Source organism: Bombyx mandarina, chromosome 04 (assembly GCF_030267445.1).
Source record: "Bombyx mandarina strain Sakado chromosome 04, ASM3026744v2".
Taxonomy (NCBI): Eukaryota; Metazoa; Arthropoda; class Insecta; order Lepidoptera; family Bombycidae; genus Bombyx; species Bombyx mandarina.
Genome location: NC_143211.1, coordinates 7741460 through 7763388, shown reverse-complemented (window position 1 = coordinate 7763388; position 21929 = coordinate 7741460). Strand labels below are relative to the sequence as shown.

At 37.4% G+C, this 21929-nt stretch overlaps 1 protein-coding gene across 2 annotated transcripts in view; it reads right to left on the bottom strand.

The window, feature by feature from the left end:
• The window catches only part of LOC114251785 (sodium/hydrogen exchanger 9B2), a 52915-nt gene that overhangs the window by 17768 nt on the left and 13218 nt on the right, over positions 1 to 21929 (bottom strand). The window contains exons 3-6 of one of the 2 annotated variants that reach the window (XM_089727026.1): positions 7806 to 7872; positions 7437 to 7561; positions 4377 to 4605; positions 1082 to 1251 (exon numbers count right to left, since the gene is read on the bottom strand). In XM_089727026.1, coding sequence (XP_089583152.1) covers positions 1082 to 1251; positions 4377 to 4605; positions 7437 to 7561; positions 7806 to 7872 — 591 coding nt within the window. Of the gene's footprint in view, positions 1 to 1081; positions 1252 to 4376; positions 4606 to 7436; positions 7562 to 7628; positions 7751 to 7805; positions 7873 to 21929 lie in introns of those variants that run through there. The other variant, XM_089727027.1, reaches the window with a different exon arrangement.

Here is a 21929-nt window from a genome sequence, read left to right as displayed (position 1 = left end):
AGCGGCTTGGCTCTGCCCCTGGCATTGCTGACGTCCATGAGCGACGGTGACCACTTACCATCAGGTGGGCCGTATGCTCATCTGCCTACAAACGCAATAAAAAAAAAAAGGAAAATAGAAGATTGAATTTGATGAAACGGTACATGTAGAAAATTTAACTGACGTAAGTGAACTATGCGAACACTGCCACTTTGAAAAACCCGTCACGACACTATACAATAACCTGTGTTGTGATAACCACTTAATAAAAGGGGGAAAGAAGCTTGCTCATCCATTAAAAAACAATCTCTGTTTATAATCAGTTTGTTAAAGAAAATAAAATATTAAAACTAACCAATTGAAAAAGCCACAACTGGTTCGGTTTAACGCTTTCATTGAAATCAGTTCGTGTATGTAATTACAGGTGTCTTGTGCAAAGTATGCGCTCACAGGGCGCCGCATAAGCCTTTAGTGCGGTGAAAATTCATTGAAATCTTGACAAAACCAGCCTCGCACCGAGATTTATTGAGTTGAGGCCATACAAAAGCGCGATCGTAATCGGCATTGTATTCGATTTTCGTGACAGATTTTTATTTTATCACGAGTGTTTTGTGACGCATTATTGAATCGTATCATAGAATGTCGAGTCCATTTCAGTTAACAATTTATATTATGATTTTTCGATGGTAATGCTTATGTTTATTAATTTTGGAGTGCGGGTATCTGAGTGGCAATAGCCATCTATTGACTAGCTATTGTAGGATGCGGAATGAGCGTTTCACCACGGTGTTTCCTCAGCACTATGGTATATTTTTCTTAAAACGAGGTTTAAGGAGAACCCTCAGCGCCAAGCGAAGGCTTGACTGTACCCCTAGCACTTCAGATGTCCATGAGTAATGGGGACCATTCATGAACAGGTGGACCTTATGCTTATCTGTCTACAGATGCAATAATAAATTCGTATCCCTCATACACATAGAACCTTATTTCTTGAAAGTCTAGAAAGTATTAATAAAAATGTAACTTGGGTAAAGTCTGTTGGGAAGTCTCGGCAGGAAGTCAAAATCACAATCTGCCATTATAACAAGTTGGTCCTGCTTACCCCAAACCCACGGATAATGGAGGAAGTACCGCGTGCATGTCGCGAGAGTCAGAACTTCAGCGGTCCAGGGTACTGCACCGAGGCTGGCAACTTGACGCCAGTTGGCCTTCATAAATTTTAAGTCCCAACTCAGAGATGACTTGCCAAGAATTATCACTGGGTAAATTTTCCTACAAAACGAAAAACAATATTTAGACAAACTATTCTTATCACGATGTAAATCTTTATTTGTAGGCGATTTAAAAAAAATATCACCAGTGTCGTGTAGCTAGTAGCTGCTTACACGTTACTCACAATTATATTGCTTTTTGTTTATTTAGCGCAAAACGTATAAAAGTTTTTTTAAATTTACTACGTGACACTAAGTCGCAATCGGCATCCGCATAGTATTTACGTTCGTTAATTTGAAAAATAATTGAAAGAGAGGAAGCTAACCGGCACACAAAAAAAAAACAGGAAGCGGTTTTATCTGCAAATACATTGCTGATATATATGGAAGTAATTGTAGATCAAGTCATTACGTCGATTTTAGTGCCCCCAAAACTAAAGATTTTCTCCTGTGTTATTGTTACTGGAAACACATAAACGAGATAAAAACAAGTGCATCCAAGCTCCAAATACAAATTTCTCTAAAAAGATTTGTAGTTGTTATTTTGTAATAATATACTCGTATAATCTATACGTTACTTGTATTTTTTTTATTTTTATTATGTGTTAATATTATTATTATTATTGAACATTTTAGAATATTTTTTTTTCTGTGTCGGAGATCGTACCCGATTCACAAGGCCGGGTGAACTCAAGGGCTCGGACATAATTTTGTTGGTAGGGCGTTTTTTAAGGTCGGTATGTACTACCGTCTTATTATTTTTGTCGCGAAGTAGTCATACGTTTCTGTTTAAAAGCTGAGACAACACTAATGAGTTTTCGGTCTCATGTAAACCGAAAGTTGAGTTGCGGCATCCACGTTGTGATGTTATTTCAAGAGTTTCCAGTTATTTGAATGTCTAAAATATCAAATTGCACAACAGATAAGGCCTCAGAATACAACAGACTAGCTTGTCAATCAAGCCTTTCTATTTTTTTTAGAAATTATCGAAAACTAGGACCATACTAATATATTCAGCATGAAAACGTAGTACATAATTAACGTGACCAGTTTTTTTCGTGTCAAAGCGGAACGCCTACGGAATTTCGTATATAAATAAATATACATCTTAAAGGGTATGTCGAGGTAAGATGTAATATTTAAGTGCAAAATAAAAAATATGGTTTAAAAATGACTTGAAATAATTTTATATGGTATCTTACCCTCACTGACATCTTAATCCTTACAACCAACTTGCCCTTAAAATAATCTATATCTATACTAATATTATAAAGAGGAAAGATTTGTTTGTTTGTTTGTTTCGAATAGGCTCCGAAACTACTGGACCGATTTGAAAAATTCTTTTTCCATTAGAAGCCGACATTGTCCCTGATGAACATAGGCTACCTTTTTTAATTTTTTTTTTTTTTTTGTTTCATGTGTGTTTTAATGTTTCCGAAGCGAAGCGAGGGCGGGTCGCTAGTTTATAAATAATTTCGCAACAAAAAACTAATTTTCTACAGCAAAATTAGAGTTACTTTAGTATGTATTTAGTATTTTGTAATACAATAAGGATTTGGGATAAGTATCCGGTAAGTTTCTAATAAACACACGCACAACAGATAAATGAAAGCGGGAGACATTTTTGTTCTCGTAGGGGACAGCGGGACGGACAGCCTGAAAGCGGGACAATCCCGCCCAAAGCGGGACGTATGTTCACGTTATACATACTTTAAATATGTACTTAGTCTGGCCATAAATACTGTTACAATTGAAAATAAAAAAAATATATATATAGCAAATAACATTTATTACTTTTGCAGTGTGTTAGTTTAATACATAAATATAAAACAATTTAAAGTATAAAAAGCTTATTCGAAGTGGTCTCCATTGACTGCAATACAACGTTAATTTAAACTTTGAGGCCAGTTATAGAAGCACGCACTCTTTCCATGGGAAAATTTTTCACTGCCAATTGTACGGATTGTTTTAGGGACTCCAAATTATCATGGCGTTTAGAGCAAGCCGTACTTTCTAAAACTGACCATAAATCATAATCTAGCGGATTAAGATCGGGACTAGACGACGGCCAGTCTTCAGCTCTGATGAAGTCCGAAACGTTCGTTTCCAACCAAGACTGCGTAGACCGAGCTTTATGACCTGGCGCCGAGTCATGCGGGAAGGACCATTCTTGATTATTGAACATGGTGTTGTTAAGGGGCTTCATTACCTTCTCAAGAATGGTATCTTGATACACTTGTGCCGATGTTTTGATACCTTTTTCACAAAAGTATGGCTCAGTCACTCCTTCATAGCTAATACCCCACCAAACCATCACTGAAGTCGGATAGTGCCTACGTTACACTCTGTCGACTAATTGGGAAGCTTCCTTAGAGCTTTGAGCATAAATACGGTCTTTTTTTTGTTAAAATGTTGCTCAATAGTAAAAATTTTCTCATCCGTAAACAAAATTTTTCTATTACCTCCCTTTGCGTACTGCTTCAGTAGTTGTTTCGATTTTACCACCCTATTCTCTTTTAAATTATCAGTTAAGAAATGACCAGTACGTCTCTTGTAGGCTGCAAGTCCTAAGTCATCTTTTAAAATACGCGATATGGTTCTAGGTGCTACCTTCATCTCCCGAGATAAAATCTTTTGCTTTCAGACAGGATTTCTTTGAATTCTTTCCCTTACTGCTTTGACCACCTTTTTCGTACGAACACTACGTGGACGGCCAGATCTTTTTCTGTTACAAACAGAGGAAGTCTTATTGCACCTGTTAATAGCCCGGTACACAAACATTTTACTAATACCAAGCGTATTAAAAATTGCATTTGGCTCCATTCCTTCTTTGTGTAATGCAATCACAACGATTCGGTTCTCTTTATCACTCCACTCCATTTTAATATCGCAATATATTGTACAATGTATTGGCGCCAAAATGAGAAAACTCAATGAGCAATCATATAAAAATCACAGATTCCAAATTAAAATGTAATATTTTGTTTATTTTTAATTGTAACAGTATTTATGGCCAGACTGAGTATATATTGTGAAATATTTTCGAATACAATTGGGAGTCAGTTAGCAATGTCCAGGCCTTTTTTCATCAATAGTCTAATTTAATTCGCTTGCTAATACATAATAATAAATACATTATCTCCTTTAATAAACTCAAAAAGTAATGAAAAAGTAGTTTGAGTGTACCTTAAAAAGTTGTCCACGTGTGGGTATCCTCGCATATCGAGGTAGCCTAAATTTCTTGCAAGGATTCCTGTTAGTAAGGCGGCCAGAAGTGGAGGGAGTGTAGTGAGTCTCTGTAGGAGTTGTCCGCTGCTCCATGCGATAACCACAACGACTGCTGGCTTGAACCATTTTCCATTCAAACTCCATCCGTCTCCCCACGCAAGCCAAAGTAGCCCCCAAACTAAAAGGCCTAAGTAACATATTTATACTAATGTTGATTTTTGAACATCTATTTGTTCGCTACGAGTTAGAAAGCATTAGATTTCTATAAAAGGTCCTAATTTAATCAGGAAAATAAAATACGCCACGAATTAATTTTAATCTTTTTTACCTGAAGCTAGTTAAAATTTTGATTAGCTCTCTTTTTGTTTATTAATTTATGTGCATTACCAAAAATACAACCATAGATAGGAAAATGAAGCTCAAAGGCACTGCTTATTTCTTTGTGAACTTTCTTCCAGCAGGTACGTGATAAGGGTTTTAAATATAATATTATTTAATCCGACCTTTGAATACGTAATGAAACTATCAGAGTAGATTTTGATTTAGTTTTGGGGAATAGTAATTATTGCTAATATTTTTTATTGCTTAGATGGGTGGACGAGCTCACAGCCCACCTGGTGTTAAGCGGTTACTGAAGCCCATAGACGTCTACAACGTAAATGCGCCACCCACCTTGAGATATAATTTCTAAGGTCTCGTATAGTTACAACGGCTGCCCCACCCTTCAAACCGAAACGCATTACTGCTTCACGGCAGAAATGGGCAGGTTGGTGGTACCTACCCGCAGGGATTCACAAGAGTTCCTACCACCAGTAATTACCCATATTATAATTTTGCGGGTTTGATTTTTATTACACGATGTTATTCCTTCATCGTGGAAGTCAATCGTGAACATTTATTGAGTACGTATTTCATTATAAAAATTTGTATCCGTCTGGGATTCGAACACCGGTGCATCGCTCAATACGAACGACTTCAGACCATTATGTAGACCAGATAAGCTTAATAAACAGTCGAAACCTCTATTTTCTCATCATCATCATCATACTTGGGGTCGATATTTCTAGCGATGTCCCATTTCGGCGTCATTTGGAGGGCAAAGTCAAATTGGCGTCAAAAATGCTCGGAGTCCTCAACAGGGCGAAGCGGTACTTCACGCCTGGACAAAGACTTTTGCTATATAAAACACAGGCCCGGCCTCGCGTGGAGTACTGCTCCCATTTCTGGGCCGAGACTCCCAAATTCCAGCTACTTCCATTTGACTCCATACAGAAGAGAGCCGTTCGGATTGTCGATAATCCCATTATCATGGATCGTTTGAAACCTCTGGGTCTGCGGAGAGACTTCCGTTCCCTCAGTATTTTGTACTGCATGTTCCATGGGGAGTGCTCTGAGGAATTGTTCGAGATGATGTGATCTCGTGATGATCTGGTTTTTACCATTGCACCACCCGCCACCGGAGTAAAGTTCATCCATACTACCTGAAGCCACTGCGGTCATGCACAGTGCGTTTCCATAGGTCTTTTTTGCCACGTACCATCCGGCTGTGGAATGAGCTCCCCTCCAGGGTGTTTCCCGAGCGCTATGAGATGTCCTTCTTCAAACGAGGCTTGTGGAGAGTATTAAGCGGTAGGCAGCGGCTTGGCTCTGTCCCTGGCATTGCTGAAGTCCATGGGCGACGGTAACCACTCACCACCAGTTGTGCCGTATGCTCGTCTGCCTACAAGGGCAATCATTTTTTTTAGTTATATCGATCGTTCATTATAGAAGTAAAATTTTGAGAGATTTTTTAGATGTACAAACATAATTAATTTCGAATGTGACACATGCTTTATTATTATGCGCATTATAATCGTACATATTTAAATAATAGCAAGTCATTCTTCGGTTCGAAATTTTCATTTGATAAAAGCACGTCAGACCTTCTTATCCACGAGAGCTGTGGAGTATTAGAAATGTCGAAAATAATAATATAAGAACAAGAAAACGATATTGACCATAAAATTAATATTAAAAATACTAATGGCTCTACGAATTGAATTTGTATATGCGAAAAACTATTTCATCCATACATTTGAATAATCATAATTTACAGAATACTGCGTGTTTGTATCACTGGAATTTAAACGTAAATTACATTTTAGCATAGACAACATTATGTGAAAAGTTGTTTTGTCTCTAGCCGTCTTTACCGTCTTTAGATGTGGTTTTAGATTTTAAACTTAATATTTTGCAGAGCGTTGTCATTTCAATTGAATCCTTGATTGTCTTAAAACGTAGTAATTGAAGACATGTTTAATTATTATTGTACACGTATCACTACTGGAATCCACTGGTAGTGCCTAATGAAAATTCCGAGACAAATAAAATGAATTTTTTTAGTCTTTTGTGAAATAAGAAGTAAACAAAAAAATACTGAATTTTATTTTGAGTGCCTTATTAGTTATTAGTTCAAAGAAATGTTTGAAAACATTCTTTTATATACAGAATAGTAATTTAAATTCAACGGAATTGTATAAAAAATATTGTATTCAAATGTTCACGTCAAAATGTGTATTGATATTTTTTTATTTATTGTATGTGAATGGGCTCACGGCCTACCTAATTTTATGTGGCAGTCGGATGCTATAGAATAAAGGTAAAAAGAAAATGCTAAACGGTTTGAATAACCTATAAAAGGAGCAAGACTATTTTAATTTAAAAAAAAAACGAATACGGACTTTAATGAAACGGAATTTAAATGAATTATCTTTAAAATTAACGGTTTCAAGGTTCAGTTCACGTTTACTATTTCAAAAACATATCGCAGAAAAATAGCTTAAAGTAATAAAAAGGGTTTGTGCTGGAAGAAAATCATGTATTTCAAATGTTTGAGTTACTCTAAAAATACTATTATTAAGGTGACTTATATTAACTACATTTATTTGTAAAATACGAAAAATGTTATTTCAGCAAAGGTGAAAAATTTTAAATCAAAATCTACAAAATTCACACAAAAAATAATCTAAAATGGCTTACCTTGAGTAATTAATGACAAAAAATGAACAACTGTTGGAGTCGAGGTATGGAGCCAAGTACTTTTATTTTTCACATTATCCTTTGAGGATTTTTTTTCGGTATCGCTACTAGGTGACAAGTCTGTCCTGTAATGTTAATATCCGTTTAGAATTTTATAAATTTTTACAAAAAAATATTGTAAGTTTCCCTTACAGTGATTGATTCATACTGTCCTTAACGTCGTCTCCTATCTTGACTATAAAGCAGTCTTCTTCGTTCATGTCTACGTTATATTTAATTACGACTGAGCTTATTAAGATAATTGAGATCGCGAATATCTGTATCGCATATACAAACATTTAGAGCGCACTACCAAAAGTACTTACTCACGTTTTTAGTTCCTCATCGCCATGTATAATGTAGACGTCTTTCTCGAGGACGGTCGTCTTTTCCTTATCTGAAATAATTTAACGTAAATTCAATATTATTTTTTGTTAAAAAACACCTATTGTTGTGCTTACTCGAGTAAATTGTCGACTTTTGTTACGCATGTCTAGCTGAGGATTTATTGTTATGGATTTTTTTGTTTTAAACGTTTTAGTTTTGTTGAAAGTCTCTTTTTTTGTCAAACTTACGTAGTAAACTATGAAGTGTCGTAAGTGTTAGTGGTCTCCGTTACCAATCAATTCAAATCAATTTTATTTCTTTATAAATTCCTCTGTTAAGTGTATTAATTTTTTTTGGTGGCTTCAATTAATGATAAATACTACTATAGATAGTTAAAGAATTTTATATAGAAGAAGATATTTCATAAAAAAGAAATAGTTAAAGAAGAATAAAGAAATAATGATAGGTACTCTTCAGAATTAGTTATCTAGCTCGTGACGTGAAATAATAGTCTAAAATCTAAACGATTAACGGAAGAATTATCATAAAATGTTAAAGTATATTTTTATTAGTAAGTCGTAGTTCCTGTCTGTATTTGATATACATCACTCTGAAACATGAGATTGAATACTCATCTATATTGGTATAACGTCTGTTCTACAAACTGCAACGTATGATTGTTTTACGATTAAAATAGGCAGGTTGTACTACCCATCGTCTGGAGTTGCATACCCCATACACTGAATCACTTCATGTCCTGACGTTCTGATACTTTTTTAATTTTACTATAGGGCAGGGAGCTGAACCTCATACGAGGTTTCCGCGCCTTCGAGGCACGCGGCGTATGGGGGACTTGACGGTCTACAGATGTTGGGAGCTGACGGCGGGCCCAAGAATATTTTTAGGGCCCTCTCAATCCAACGACTTCCTTTGCACTCCCTCACCCAACGCTCGATTTCCGCACGGAATCTAAACATGAGCAGAGTACGGAGGTTCCCGCGGTCAACACTACAACCAGACTCGCGGTGCCACCCCGAGCACGCCCGACCGGTCCTCGTAGCGATTGAACCGGGTCAGAACGCGATACACCGCCGGTCGGGTTGTTCTTTCACAGTAAGCCCGGCGACTACAGTGACGATGGCAACGTGGACTGCATCGCGGACTGCAGCCGCCAACGTGACGTTTCATCCTCCTGATGCCAGTGCACTAGAGTGATGGTAGCGCGCAGTGCAGACTCGATCCCTACAGGTTGCTCTGTGACCAACAGTGGGAAGACTGCCTTCTCACAAGGGACGAACGCCCATCCCTAAACGCCAACTCGGCACGGCACCGAGAGGAAAGAAGTGCTCTCCCTCTCCCGTTCCGCCGCTTCCTTCTGGTGGACTAGCAGAAGACTAGCATGGTGGACTAGCAGAAGTCGATCATCGTAGCCACGACGGTCGTCACCGACGAGTCTAGTCCTATCTTTATGACGAGGCGGCGCTGCTCCGCGATAGCAGGGCAATTCTGGATCCGAACCCGAAATTTTGAATTATGAATCGCGATTCCGATTCTTTTTTTTTTTATTGCTTAGATGGGTGGACGAGCTCACAGCCCACCTGGTGTTAAGTGTTTACTGGAGCCCATAGACATCTACAACGTAAATGCGCCATCCACCTTGAGACATAAGTTCTAAGGTCTCAGGTATAGTTGCAACGGCTGCCCCACCCTTCAAACCGAAACGCATTACTGCTTCACGGCAGAAATAGGCAGGGTTGTGGTACCTACCCGCGCGGACTCTGAAGATGTCCTACCACCAATATAAATTCCACCAGTATATTCGGTGATAAATACATAGCGAAGCGCTGCTCTTGCTAGGGCTAGTGTTTCCTATTCTGCCAGGTTGAGCCCCATGAACTCACCTACAAAACCATGCGTAGTTGGAGCAGTCCCTTAGGCTACCGACGATTAGGTAGGGGAAAAAAGATGAGCTATATGCTTTTCAGGGTTGCTCTTTCCTATTTACTGTATTAAATGACACAGAACTCAGACACTACATTTTTTAAAAATATATTTTAATAATATGTATAAAGACTTCGGCTGTTCCGGTAACTTCTTATTACGGGGCCAACGGCGATACCGTGTTTCCGTAAATATAATCATTATTTCAAGATTAAATTATAACACTAATTGAGAATGGTTTATTGTATAACAAACAATTAAAAAAAAAACGCTTAAGATTTGATAAAAAAAATGTGAAATTTAATTACCGAGAGAGATCTCTTGCAGAAAACCAATAGCTGGACAAGAATCATCTCAGGAAGATATTAGTTTCTGTGTAATTAGTTTTAAAAAAAGTATGTCATGAATATATAAATAAAACATGGCGTGTCGATAGTATACATAAAATATACGTACATACAATGATAATATGTATACACAAGTTAAAGACGTTATATTACTATTATATTTAGTTTTTATAATAGAGCACATTGATTCATATCATTTAAGTGGCAATGGTTCAATTATTTATAGAATCAAAGCTCGTACAAAACTGTTTGAATAATGAAAGATCTCTTGTTCCTGTATCTTGCGATTTTCAGTAAATGAACATTAAAGAAACGTTGTAGGTTATCTAGGTCACTTTATTATTATTAATAGCTCAATATTGCTGAGATTTGATGGCCATTACAGTACCACAATACCCACCTGATTACCAGGAGTTAGGTTGCAAAAGCTCAGAATCTTAAGACATGAGGATTCAATTGTATTACATAAAAACTGACTTATATAGGTACAATTGTGAAAACCTTAACGTTGGGGAATTTAGTTACGGATATACGGTACCCGGTCGAGGGTGGCTACAGACCGCATTATGTCGGATTCCGGCGCCTTCAGAGAGGAAGAGGTGACGAGGGGGCCAAAGTCCTCCACCTTCCCTAATTTCTCGAAGGAGACTACGCCTTGAAACAGGCGCGTGAGGCGCTGGCCTCGTAAAACTACCGACTAAACTCTATCGAGCTCCACCACACCGGTCACACCGAACTGTTACCGCAGTGCGAGCTGGAAGTCCGCCTTCGCCGGTACCCGTCTTGATTATACGACGGGATTTCGTCTCCGGGAATATCTCGTCGTCATGGGAGACACACCGGGGCGGCGCACAGAAACCATCTTGCACCGCCTCACCAACGGACCGACAGTCCAGTACCGGGCGCCCCCGCATCCGACACCCGACAGCCCCTTTGGGGCCTGAGCGGGAGCTTCACGCTCGCGCCGCTCACCCCACCTTCCACGCTGATGTGCCAAAGAGGTATGCCACTCCCTTTCGCTCTCCGCAGCCTCACGAAACGCCATGACCAGGTCACAAAACCTGGCCATGGCCTCCCACTAGTTCTAGACCTCTAACATGCGGGCGACCAGAGCCCGCAAGGATAGTTCTCTCTCCAGCAGCTCGACGATATCTCGCCGAGAGTGCTCCCAACGCAGGCACTCTTCGAGCGCATGCTGAGTGTCATCGTCCGGATGCTCGCACTGGTGGTAACGATGGTGGATCGTCAGCTTTGAGATGAGTCTTCTAAATACCAGTTATTATTATTCCTACATTTTACTCCACCTAGAAGAGGGCTGTTCGTATTATCGGTGGACCAATTCTCGTGAATTATCTGGAAAGTTTTAATTCTCCCAATTCTTTCCAATTCTCCTCTCGTATTTTGTACCGTATGCTCTACGGAGAATCCTCTCTGGTACTGTTTCAGATGATCCTATCGTCTATGATCACTTGACGGTGACCCTTATCATTAGGTGGACCCGTATACGCTGGTCTGTATACGAAACCTTAGCCTGACCCATCCAGGACCAATTGCCAACTCAAACATACACAAAAAAGGACATGAAATAATTTTCGGTCAAGTCGATTAAGTGGAGTTTAGTTTCAAGCACATGTACAGAGAAAAAATTGTTATTAAAAGATAAATTACTTGGCATACTAACTTGATTCATATAACTAGATATGATTGAATCGTTGTAGAAACGGTCTGACGATTTTAATAGGTGAACAATGTACAGGTATAGTAATTGTGATTTGAGTCCATCAACTCAAACTAAATTAACTACGGACGAAAAATACCCAGATGTTTTTACGTTTGAAATAATTGATACAACCATATCAAGTCCACCCATTGCTACTACTTATCTTCGACGATGCAATCAATGTCCTTGTTTTTTTATACAAATTTTTAGAATGTGGCCTCCAATTTTGTTTTATTAATTTTATTTTATGCCTCTCTCTTGGAGCACTTTATGAAACCAATTAAAAATCAATTTCGATTTAGTTGACACTTTATAATACTTCTATTTGTAATTATGTGTAACAGGCCCTTAATATAATTTAAGGCAAGATATAGATCTCGGCTATAATTACTTAATTTCTTAAGCTGGTCCAATGTCATTTTGTGAGTCATTAACTAACCGCAATAAATGACATATGACTCCTTCACCTCCTTGACCTCATTTCATGATGGGAATGCATCAAAAATAGAAATAGACGATTCCCGATCACATTCCTTTTTACGAAATAAGGATATGCCAGAAGTCACAACTACAAACAAATAACAGAATTAAGTTTCCTATTATTTGTTGAATGATTTTTTTTTTTGAAAAGAAACCTTCATGGTGTCGCTTTACTTAATCAAATAAACGACGAGAAACGTAGTAATGAACTTGAAACAAATACAAAGGTTGATCATACTCTGATAAATTATGTCAACAATGATTTAGGAAAACAGTTTTAAGGTGCAGTTTAAATGTGTTTGAATTATTTAAGCCAATAAGCCGGACAAAAAAGTAAAACTGAAGGTGTTTTCTGGTATGTGGACTTTGGTGGTTTCCGCAAGCCCGAAACCTTCTACAGTTAATAAGCAACCAACCACAAAACAGTTAAGATTTTATCTATAAGGTATCATGACTAAATTGAAACAATCGTTAGTTAGGAACATTATTATACACAAACACAACAATCTCTAGTTAGTGAAATCACTGAATGCTGACAGTGGCTTTGGGGGTCTGGGGTGGCCGGAATAAAATTTCCACCAACCTAAGTCATCGATCTACGGAAACCAGGCTCCACTTAGGTACGAGCCTCAGCAATCCATTGACGAATGTCAGCACCCACCATGTGATAAAAGACCGAAGTCGTGTTGTTGATTTTGAATTATTATTTTTTTTTTTTCGACAGGGGTCCGAACCTGTTTCACAAGGTTTCCGCACCGGGTGTATGTAGGTCTTGTCGGTTCGCAGATGTTGGGGGCGAGCCGAAGGATGTTTTTAGGGTCCTATCTTAGGGCTCTGCCTCTTCCGTTTCGCTGCCTCCTTATGCGAGATGGTGGACTCCATAGTAGACTCGCAGATATTGGGCATCGCCTGACAGGACTCCTCACTGCCGAGCAGTATGTACGATGGTTGGTACTGACAGGTCCGGTACTATCTTCGCGACGAAGACGTGCTGCTCTTCCCCGAAGGAGGGGCAGTTTTTTTTTTATTGCCTTTGTAGGCAGACGAGCATACGGCCCACCTGATGGTGAGTGGTTACCGTCGCCCATGGACTTCAGCAATGCCAGGGGCAGAGCCAAGCCACTGCCTACCGCTTAATACTCTCCACAAGCCTCGTTTGAAGAAGGACATGTCATAGCGCTCGGGAAACACCGTGGAGGGGAGCTCATTCTATAGCCGGATGGTACGTGGCAAAAAAGACCTCTGGAAACGCACTGTGGATGACCACAGTGGCTCCAGGTAGTATGGATGAACTCTACTCCGGTGGCGAGCGGCGCGATGGTAAAAACGAGATGCCGGTATCATTTCGGACAATTCCTCAGAGCACTCCCCGTGGAACATACGGTACAAAATACAGAGGGAACCGAAGTCCCTCCGCCGACCCAGAGGTTCCAAACGATCCGTGAGAAGTACACGAGCGTGTACTTTGATTTGGATAAATGCTAACATTAACCATTTGTCATCGTGGCCTAAAGGACAAGACGGTGCATTCGTATCTTATGATGCAACGGTGTTCGAATTCCGCAGGCGGGTACCAATTTTTCTAATGAAATATGTACTTAAAAAATGTTCACGATTGACTTCCATGGTGAAGGAATACTATCGTGTAATAAAAATTACACCTGCAAAATTATAATTTGCGTAATTGCTGGTGGTAGGGTCTTGGTCTTACTTTCGCCATCCTATTTAATTGCGAAACGACTTCAGACCGCCAAGATTTCTATATCTGCCTATATGTATATACTATATGTGTTTCCTTGTATCGAATTTTACTGACGTCATAAATTCAACTTGTCCAATTTTTATGCGTTATATGCTAGTTTATTGGTGGTACACCTCCTACACCTCTTGTGAGTCCACACGGGTAGTTACCCACCACCCAGCCTGTTTCTGCCGTGAAGCAGTAATGCGTTTCGGTTTGAAGGGTGGGGCAGCCGTTGTAATTATACTTGAGACCTTAGAACTTATATCTCAAGGTGGGTGGCGTATTTACGTTGTAGATATCTATGGGCTCCAGTAACCACTTAACACCAGGTGGGCTGCAAGCAATAAAAAAATAAACATTAAATCAACTGACATCATTAATACCAAATAGAAATGGGCAGGGCGGTGAAAACTTACAACGCGTCCCCCAGCACTCTAAAAAGTATTATAACTAGAGCTGGATTCTCTAGAAAGCTCGTGTTATAATAATAATTGTAGGTTTGCATGTTAAAGCATAATTTGTGTTTTAGCCGCCGAATAGAATTTATATGTATATTTGCAATGTAATTTTTATTTATTGCCTATGTGGGTGGACGAGCTCACGGCCCATCTGGTGTTAAGTGTTTACCGGAGCCCATAGACAGCTACAACGTAAATGCCGCCACCTACCTTGAGATCTCAGTTTTTGCAGTACCACGGCTGCCCAATTCAAATCAAAAGGCATTACTGCTTCACGTCAGAAATAGGCAGGGTGGTAGTACTTACCCATGCGGACTCACAAGACGTCCAACAAAGAAATTCATATTTTTTTTGTGTTTCTGGAATTTTAATATGTTTGTAGGGAGATATTTCAAATCTCGGTTGACAACTTAAATTCCAGCTCTAGTACTTACGGATTATTTTTTTCCACAGGAGAAATTCTCCATATCCCTACCCGCGCGGCAGGTGGGGCATCTGGGAATTGAACCTCACTAAAAACTCCTGCCGCTCACAGCCAGCGCCCTACCCCAGACCGGACCGGAGCCCAATCAGGGCTATTGAGACTGCGGGACAGGGTTGACGCAGAGCATATTACATCCAACCGGCCGTGTCACAGACGCCGGACCGGCGGCCGACCACGACGCGACCACCATTTCCCTCGGTCGGAGTACTTACGGACATGGCCAATTTTCTATATTGTTACGTGAGGCGCTTTGACGGTTATTTTTATTATCTGACAAAAGACTAAACTTTACAAGATCCATAACAAAAATAACGTAATGGGAAAGCATCTGCTCTCAATCCTGGCTGATACACCAAAAAATCGTTTATTTTATTGATTGAAATAAATATGCGTAATGTCTAACTACGTAATTCATTAAACCAATTGTTTTTAATAAACCCATTGTTTTTAAAAAATGTTGTTTTTTGAAAAGCATACCAAATTGGCTGGTTTCTAGCGACAGTAAATTACATTAAGATTGCTCAAAATGATTAATTATTTGTGGATAATAAGGAATCTTGCTTTAAGCAATTCTACTAATGCTATTGGCAGAATCCGTAACTTTAGTTAATGAAGGACAACTAACGAGATTAAAAAGGTTTGATTTTTTTTGGAATTGATCGTTTGTAGTATTTTACGTTTCAGTAAGAAGACTTTTCATCTGAGTGGTTTAAATAAACATAACATAAAGAAAAATAACGACGAAAGAGGAAACGTCTCAATTTTATTTAGTGAATCTCAGAATTCAATCCATAATCTTAATAATTATGACTTTTATTTTAAATGCTTCCTAATTTCTCTGGCTAAAGCCGGATTTTTAACTCTGAAACGAGCAACGAGTTCTTTCTATTTTTCTCAATCTTATACCCGTTTTTTAGTCTACGCGCGATAATAAAGTGAATCATATTATAAAGCTCCACTACTCTCCGATCTATTCAACACTGTTAATTCAGCGTAGACGATGTAACATGGTCTCGCCAATTGTATTGGGCTCAGCCAGCGGTCCTTCAGTTTCGATATTTTTTCTGATATTATATCTATCATCCTTTTTAGGTCCCAGGTACGGATACTTTTGGCGAGTAGGAGTTTGATCTCATCAGTCCAAGTCTCACGTTCTCTAGTTCGCCGAGTACGCTGACCTGTGTTATGCCTACTCCTAGTGCTAGAACTAGAAGCGTTTAATAATAATTAGGATAGATTGGGTAGATCCGTAAGGACTTACGTGTCTAGTTCGTCGACAGTGACTGGCTCCTGTGAGTCAGATGAAAAGGCGGTAGGCAGCGGCTTGGCTCTGCCCCTGGCATTGCTGAAGTCCATGGGTGACGGTAACCACTCACCATTAGGTGGGTCGTGTGTTCGTCTGCCTATAAGGGCAATAAAAAAATGTGTGACTAGCGGTGGCTGCGATAAAAGGGTTGTTTTGGAGCTTCGTTGTCTCAAAGTACCGTTCCGATGCGGACTTTATGTCTTGGTTGACGGATTCGAGACCCAAATCATTTTTTGTGGTATGATTATAGTCATAAATCGGAAATTAATCAGGTCTTGTATGCGTGTTTTAATTTTCTACGCGACAACCGTAATTACAAGAATCATAATAGGTTTGTCAAATATCTTTAATTCATCACGGGAAATGTGCAATTTAGTTAAGATATATGCGCAAACACGCAAACATTGATTAGATACGAAAAAAGGGGTAAACATTTATTCTGGTAAGATAGCCGGATCCAATAATTTTGATTTAAATATTTCGACCTTAAGATCGAAAGTCGTTAAATTTTGATAAAAACAACGATATAGTTAAGACTTATTTTATCTTAAACCAAAGACCTACTACTAGCTTTTTCTGTGTGAAAATTAACGTAAATGAGTTGATTTCGCCGATTCTTCTCAGGATTCTTTTGTTAATCGGTAGTGTTTAATTTGACATACAACAAATATGTTACACGAGATTCAATTTAAATTAAAAAAAAACTGAGATTAAATTGAATGCATTTTGGCGTTTCAGTATTATTAAAATTTAATACACAAGGAAGATTGCCTATTGAGCGTCGACGGTCCGATTTTTATCGTTGCTAGTACTTTAAACACTACTAAACTACACCATCTATTCTACGAGCAATGTGGCTTGCTCGTAGAATAGATGATGCAACTTCAACCTCGTAATCCTTAGTAAAATGTATATAAAACAATTAATGTTGTCACTTTGGTGTAAAACGATGTGTTCTGAAGACATCTTAGAACAGTAACTTAATGTTTATAGTTTTATGAATATTTATTTCAACAATGTTAATATCAAAACAGAAATAAATGAATTAGTAATCCTCACTTGTCATGTGCGGATAGGACTCGTATATTTCTAAATGCTGCGTCACTTCACGGTATCCGTATTAGCATATTTGTGTGTAAATAATGGATTAACGATAATCCACGTAATTCCTCTCGAGAAACGAAGGCACGTGAAGTGTACCAGTGTAATTAGATTAATAAAAATCGTTGTTGTGGCAGTCGTTCGTGAGAATAAGAAGAGCACCACACAAATATTTGATTTTGAGGTGTTATTTGTAATAGAACTTCGCTAACAACGATTGTAAAGCAGACAAAGAGATAGTAATGTACATATGTAATATTTTCAGTGAGACCACCCACTAAAGTAGCGAAGCGTGGCAAACAATTTTAATCTTTATGTACTAAGATACAAGTTTTATTAAATGTCATGTGATTTTACGCCCGCATGGTCAACGTGTGTAAATAACGTTATCCGTCACGAGTCTTATGACCGAAGAAGGAAGAAAGAATGAAGTATATTGTGACTCGTGAATTTGTTCATCCTGTGATTAGGTAAGTTATTTTGTGATATAATTATTATTATAACAATCGAGATGTTACAATTCAGAAGTCATACTAATTTAGATGACGGGCTTACGCGGGACGACTTAGACAAGGACCTAACAGAAGAGAAGTATCATCCTTACGATATAACCCGTATTTTATTTTTATAGTTGAATTTCTCAGCTACACTCTTTAATTTTTACTTACTTGATTAGTTTTGGTGTCGTCGACCCATATAGGTACCACCTTTCAAAATATAATATTTCTGCCCCAAAGCAATCATGCATTTTGGCTAAAGGGCTTAAGAGTTAGTCATTATTTTTTCTGATTTAAATTAGATTTTGTTCTAATGCCCCAAACTTACAGAGCTGTGAGTCCCTGTGGTTTACTACCAATCTGCTAACTAGATTCGTAAAAATATATGAATATTTGCAAAATAATATTGAATATAACGCACTCGTGTGAGATCCTCAATAAAAAAATATATAAATCAAGCAATAAAAAAAAAATCCTCGCGAAGCTGTCCAAAAGCTAAACGCTAAGGCTTGAAAAAGAAAAAAAAATTAAGGTTCCTATTCAGTACTTCATAAGTATTATAAATTCCGAGTTAATTCGACATTTTGTAGGGTGTCAAAATCATGTTTAAAGTTTCCGTTACATACATACATACATACTAATGTTACATCGGTAAGAGTAACGTCATTTATCGTGGAATAACAGATACGAATATTAAAAGAACTAGCAACACTATCTATCTATTATGAAATAGCGGAAACCCATATCGAAGAGACTGGTTTTACCGAAAATGTTCTCGATAGTTGTAGAGTTGTCGAATCGACTATAAAAGCGTTGGAAACATGACATGAAGGCAGTTAATAATCGGATCTACCAAAAGCGAAACAGCGAACGGATCATCTGAAGCGAAGCAGAAGTTAATTACGAATTGTAAAGTGTTTTGTAAGTGTTCTAAGTGTTAAATAGAGTTTTAATTTGTACTTCGGTGGAAGTTTTATTTATCCCGATACCCAGCGCGTAACACTAACAAACATATGAAGCTAATAAAAGCGTATTAAAATTTTTGATTTGAAATTTTAATGATCATTGAACAAAATTTAAAAAGCAGAATAACCAAGTTTGTTCTTAAAACTCTATAAAAGAGAAACTCAATTACTCAGATGATACAACGTAGGTATTATCCGGTTTAGTGAAGAATTTAACTTTTTAACTGTGAAACGAGGCTGGAAAGAAACATTTAATAACTTCATCAGAGCTGAAAACCTGACTGAAAGACTTGAGGACCTGAAAAATCCAATGCTTCGTTTCAATGTGAAAGCAGAATAATCAAGTACATATTCATATTTATAATATTACTATAGATTACTAGTGATGCCTTGGTAGTCGAAATTCGACTATAATTAATTAAAATATAAGTTTGTACACTATTATGATTTTATTGTTAAATACTTTTATACTTCTTTAATCACAAATTTCGCCAATATAGAAAAATATTAATAAAGACAAACAATATTTAATCTATTCTCATATTGACCACAGACGTCAAGAACAAAAGTTTGACAATAAATAAATAGTATGCATGAGTATATGTGTCAATTACATGGTAGTGTGTATAATGTTTTTTTTATTGATTTAATGTATTTTTAGGCATAATTAAAAAAAATATTAGCATTCGGCACTCCTTCTCTATATTCTCTATAAGTGTGGGAAATTTCATACTCCTCCGCCCGGCCGATTTTCGTAAAAAGGGATACAAAGTTTTTCCTTCACGTATTAATTTAAAGATATGTGAATGATGTCACCCACTTTAAGAAATTCACTACAGCGGCATTGTAATAACTGGTATTCTGCTTTTATTGTCAGGATTGTACTGCGGGACAAATAGGCCATATCAAACTGTATTGTTTCAATCCTGAGAGTTAATTGATTTAAAACTACATTTTTAAAATTCTATTGAGTTCTTAGACTAAGGTAAAATTGTAAATTATAATGTGGAGCAAAATATTAAAATAAATTCCCTCATACCATTTATTGGATTACTGGATATTGGATCAGGGTAAATTAATTTTATATTTTGTAAAATCATATCGATAAATTTAAAATATCATAGGCGGGTGGGTCCCACAGATTTTCTAATCATGATCATGATTTATATGGATGTAGAAACAATTCCTTAGCTGGAACGCAATATTAAGTTGTGTGAATAATGTTATTTTGTTAATTTAATGTTTCTCCAGGTTGCTTATTAGCCATTTAGCATTTTTGATACTGCCCAAGCGTGGGAAAATGAAAGTAAATCATAGGACATGGATTCTTAGGTTCATTCTAAAAATCCTTTTTTAATTTCACTGCCATAATTACTTACATTTCACTTTTCATAATAGAGAATGGAACATGGACTTGAGCCCTGTTAATAAAGTTTGGCTGTATAAGCTACATTTACTTTGCCAATGGGAGAACCAATAAACAAAACTAAAGAAACATTTTTTCAGTATATTATTTCTCATAAATAACAATATTTTTCAATCGAAATAAAGGCCAATAATTTCATTTTACTAAAAGAAAAAAAAACTGTCTAAATTATTCATCTAAATTATGGCCCCTATAAGTTTTTATTGTGTAGAATTAAAGAAAAAATATTTACAAAATCTCTCATTATATTAGCGAAAAATTGTAACGTATGACGTCTCATATCCATAACTCTCGAGGTTGCTTGGTCAAAAGGATCCTTAAATTCGCTTAGATTTTGTACATTTAACGGCTATAAGCTAATACTGTGTTGTCTGGGTACCAGAAACAAACATTTAATAGATAAAAAAAGTCACCCAGACATCGACTGCAAATTATATTTTAACTAAAATGACAAATTCGACGGGGTATAAAACTAAAATCTGATAAACAGATTGTTATGATATTTTTTTAACAACTGTGTAAAGTCAAGAGAGAATAATCTCTTTATGAGCAACCTATGTTTAATTGATGATGATTAACCTTCAGTTACATGAATTACGGTTTAATTGTAACCAAATAGTATTAAGGCCATTTAAGATTTGGTTATCATGTATGGATTAATTTCTGTATACATTTTTCAGTCCGGATTAGAATTAATCTTATTTGTTCTTGTTATCTTTTTATTCTGTTATTAGGGACGGGTTCTTTAAATTCTCACGTTTTTATTTTCACAAATTGATGAAATGAACGTGAAATTCACAGAGCCTTTTGTCGATTAAGGCGAATCGTTTAAAAACAAATATACTCGTAATGCACTTGACAGTTTTAGAGTGCTCTTGTTAGGAATTCAGTGATGTGATCAAATGATAGCACCGCGTACGTTATCCTGTTTGCATTTCGAATAAATCATTCGGCCCTGTCAGCCAGACAGCCGTTGTTCCATTAAAGTTGAAGTTTTGACTTAATTAAACTTACGTTATGGTATCCCTACAAGCTCCAATAGTTGATTTTTAGGCAGTTTATGACACCGTGTCTCGATCTATGCTAATAAAAAAATCTGAATTATCTATTGTTAGCGTAAGGATGAAATAACGCTCAAATAACATATTATTTCAAAAGTGAAAGTAATATAACATTTATATTATTTTGAAATAAAACAGCGAAACGCCACTGAGTTAGCAATTGTTTTGTTTGTTTGCCAAACTTTTTTATTGTTATCAACTATCTTTGGATCGAAGAATTATTGATGACCCGCGATAATAGAATATGTGATGAAGATGATAGAAAAAGGTCACAGTCACTCTTGGACTTGGACAAAGCTAGAGTACTGTCCTTTTTTAAAGGTTTTCCCCAACACGTAGAACGAATACTGAGGCAATAATTTATTTTATAATTTCATAATAGGCAAAAATACGTCTGAAAGGTAAGGCTATGCGTCATGATAATCGCCTTATCGTTGCCGCCGCTGACTACTCCCCGAATCCTGATCATGCAGGAGCCAGTCACCGTCGACGCCCTAGACACGTCCTTACGGATCCATCAGATCCAATAACCTTTGCATTAGATGCCTTCAGCTCTAATACTAGGGGCAGGCTTAGGGACCCCGGTAACCGTACTCG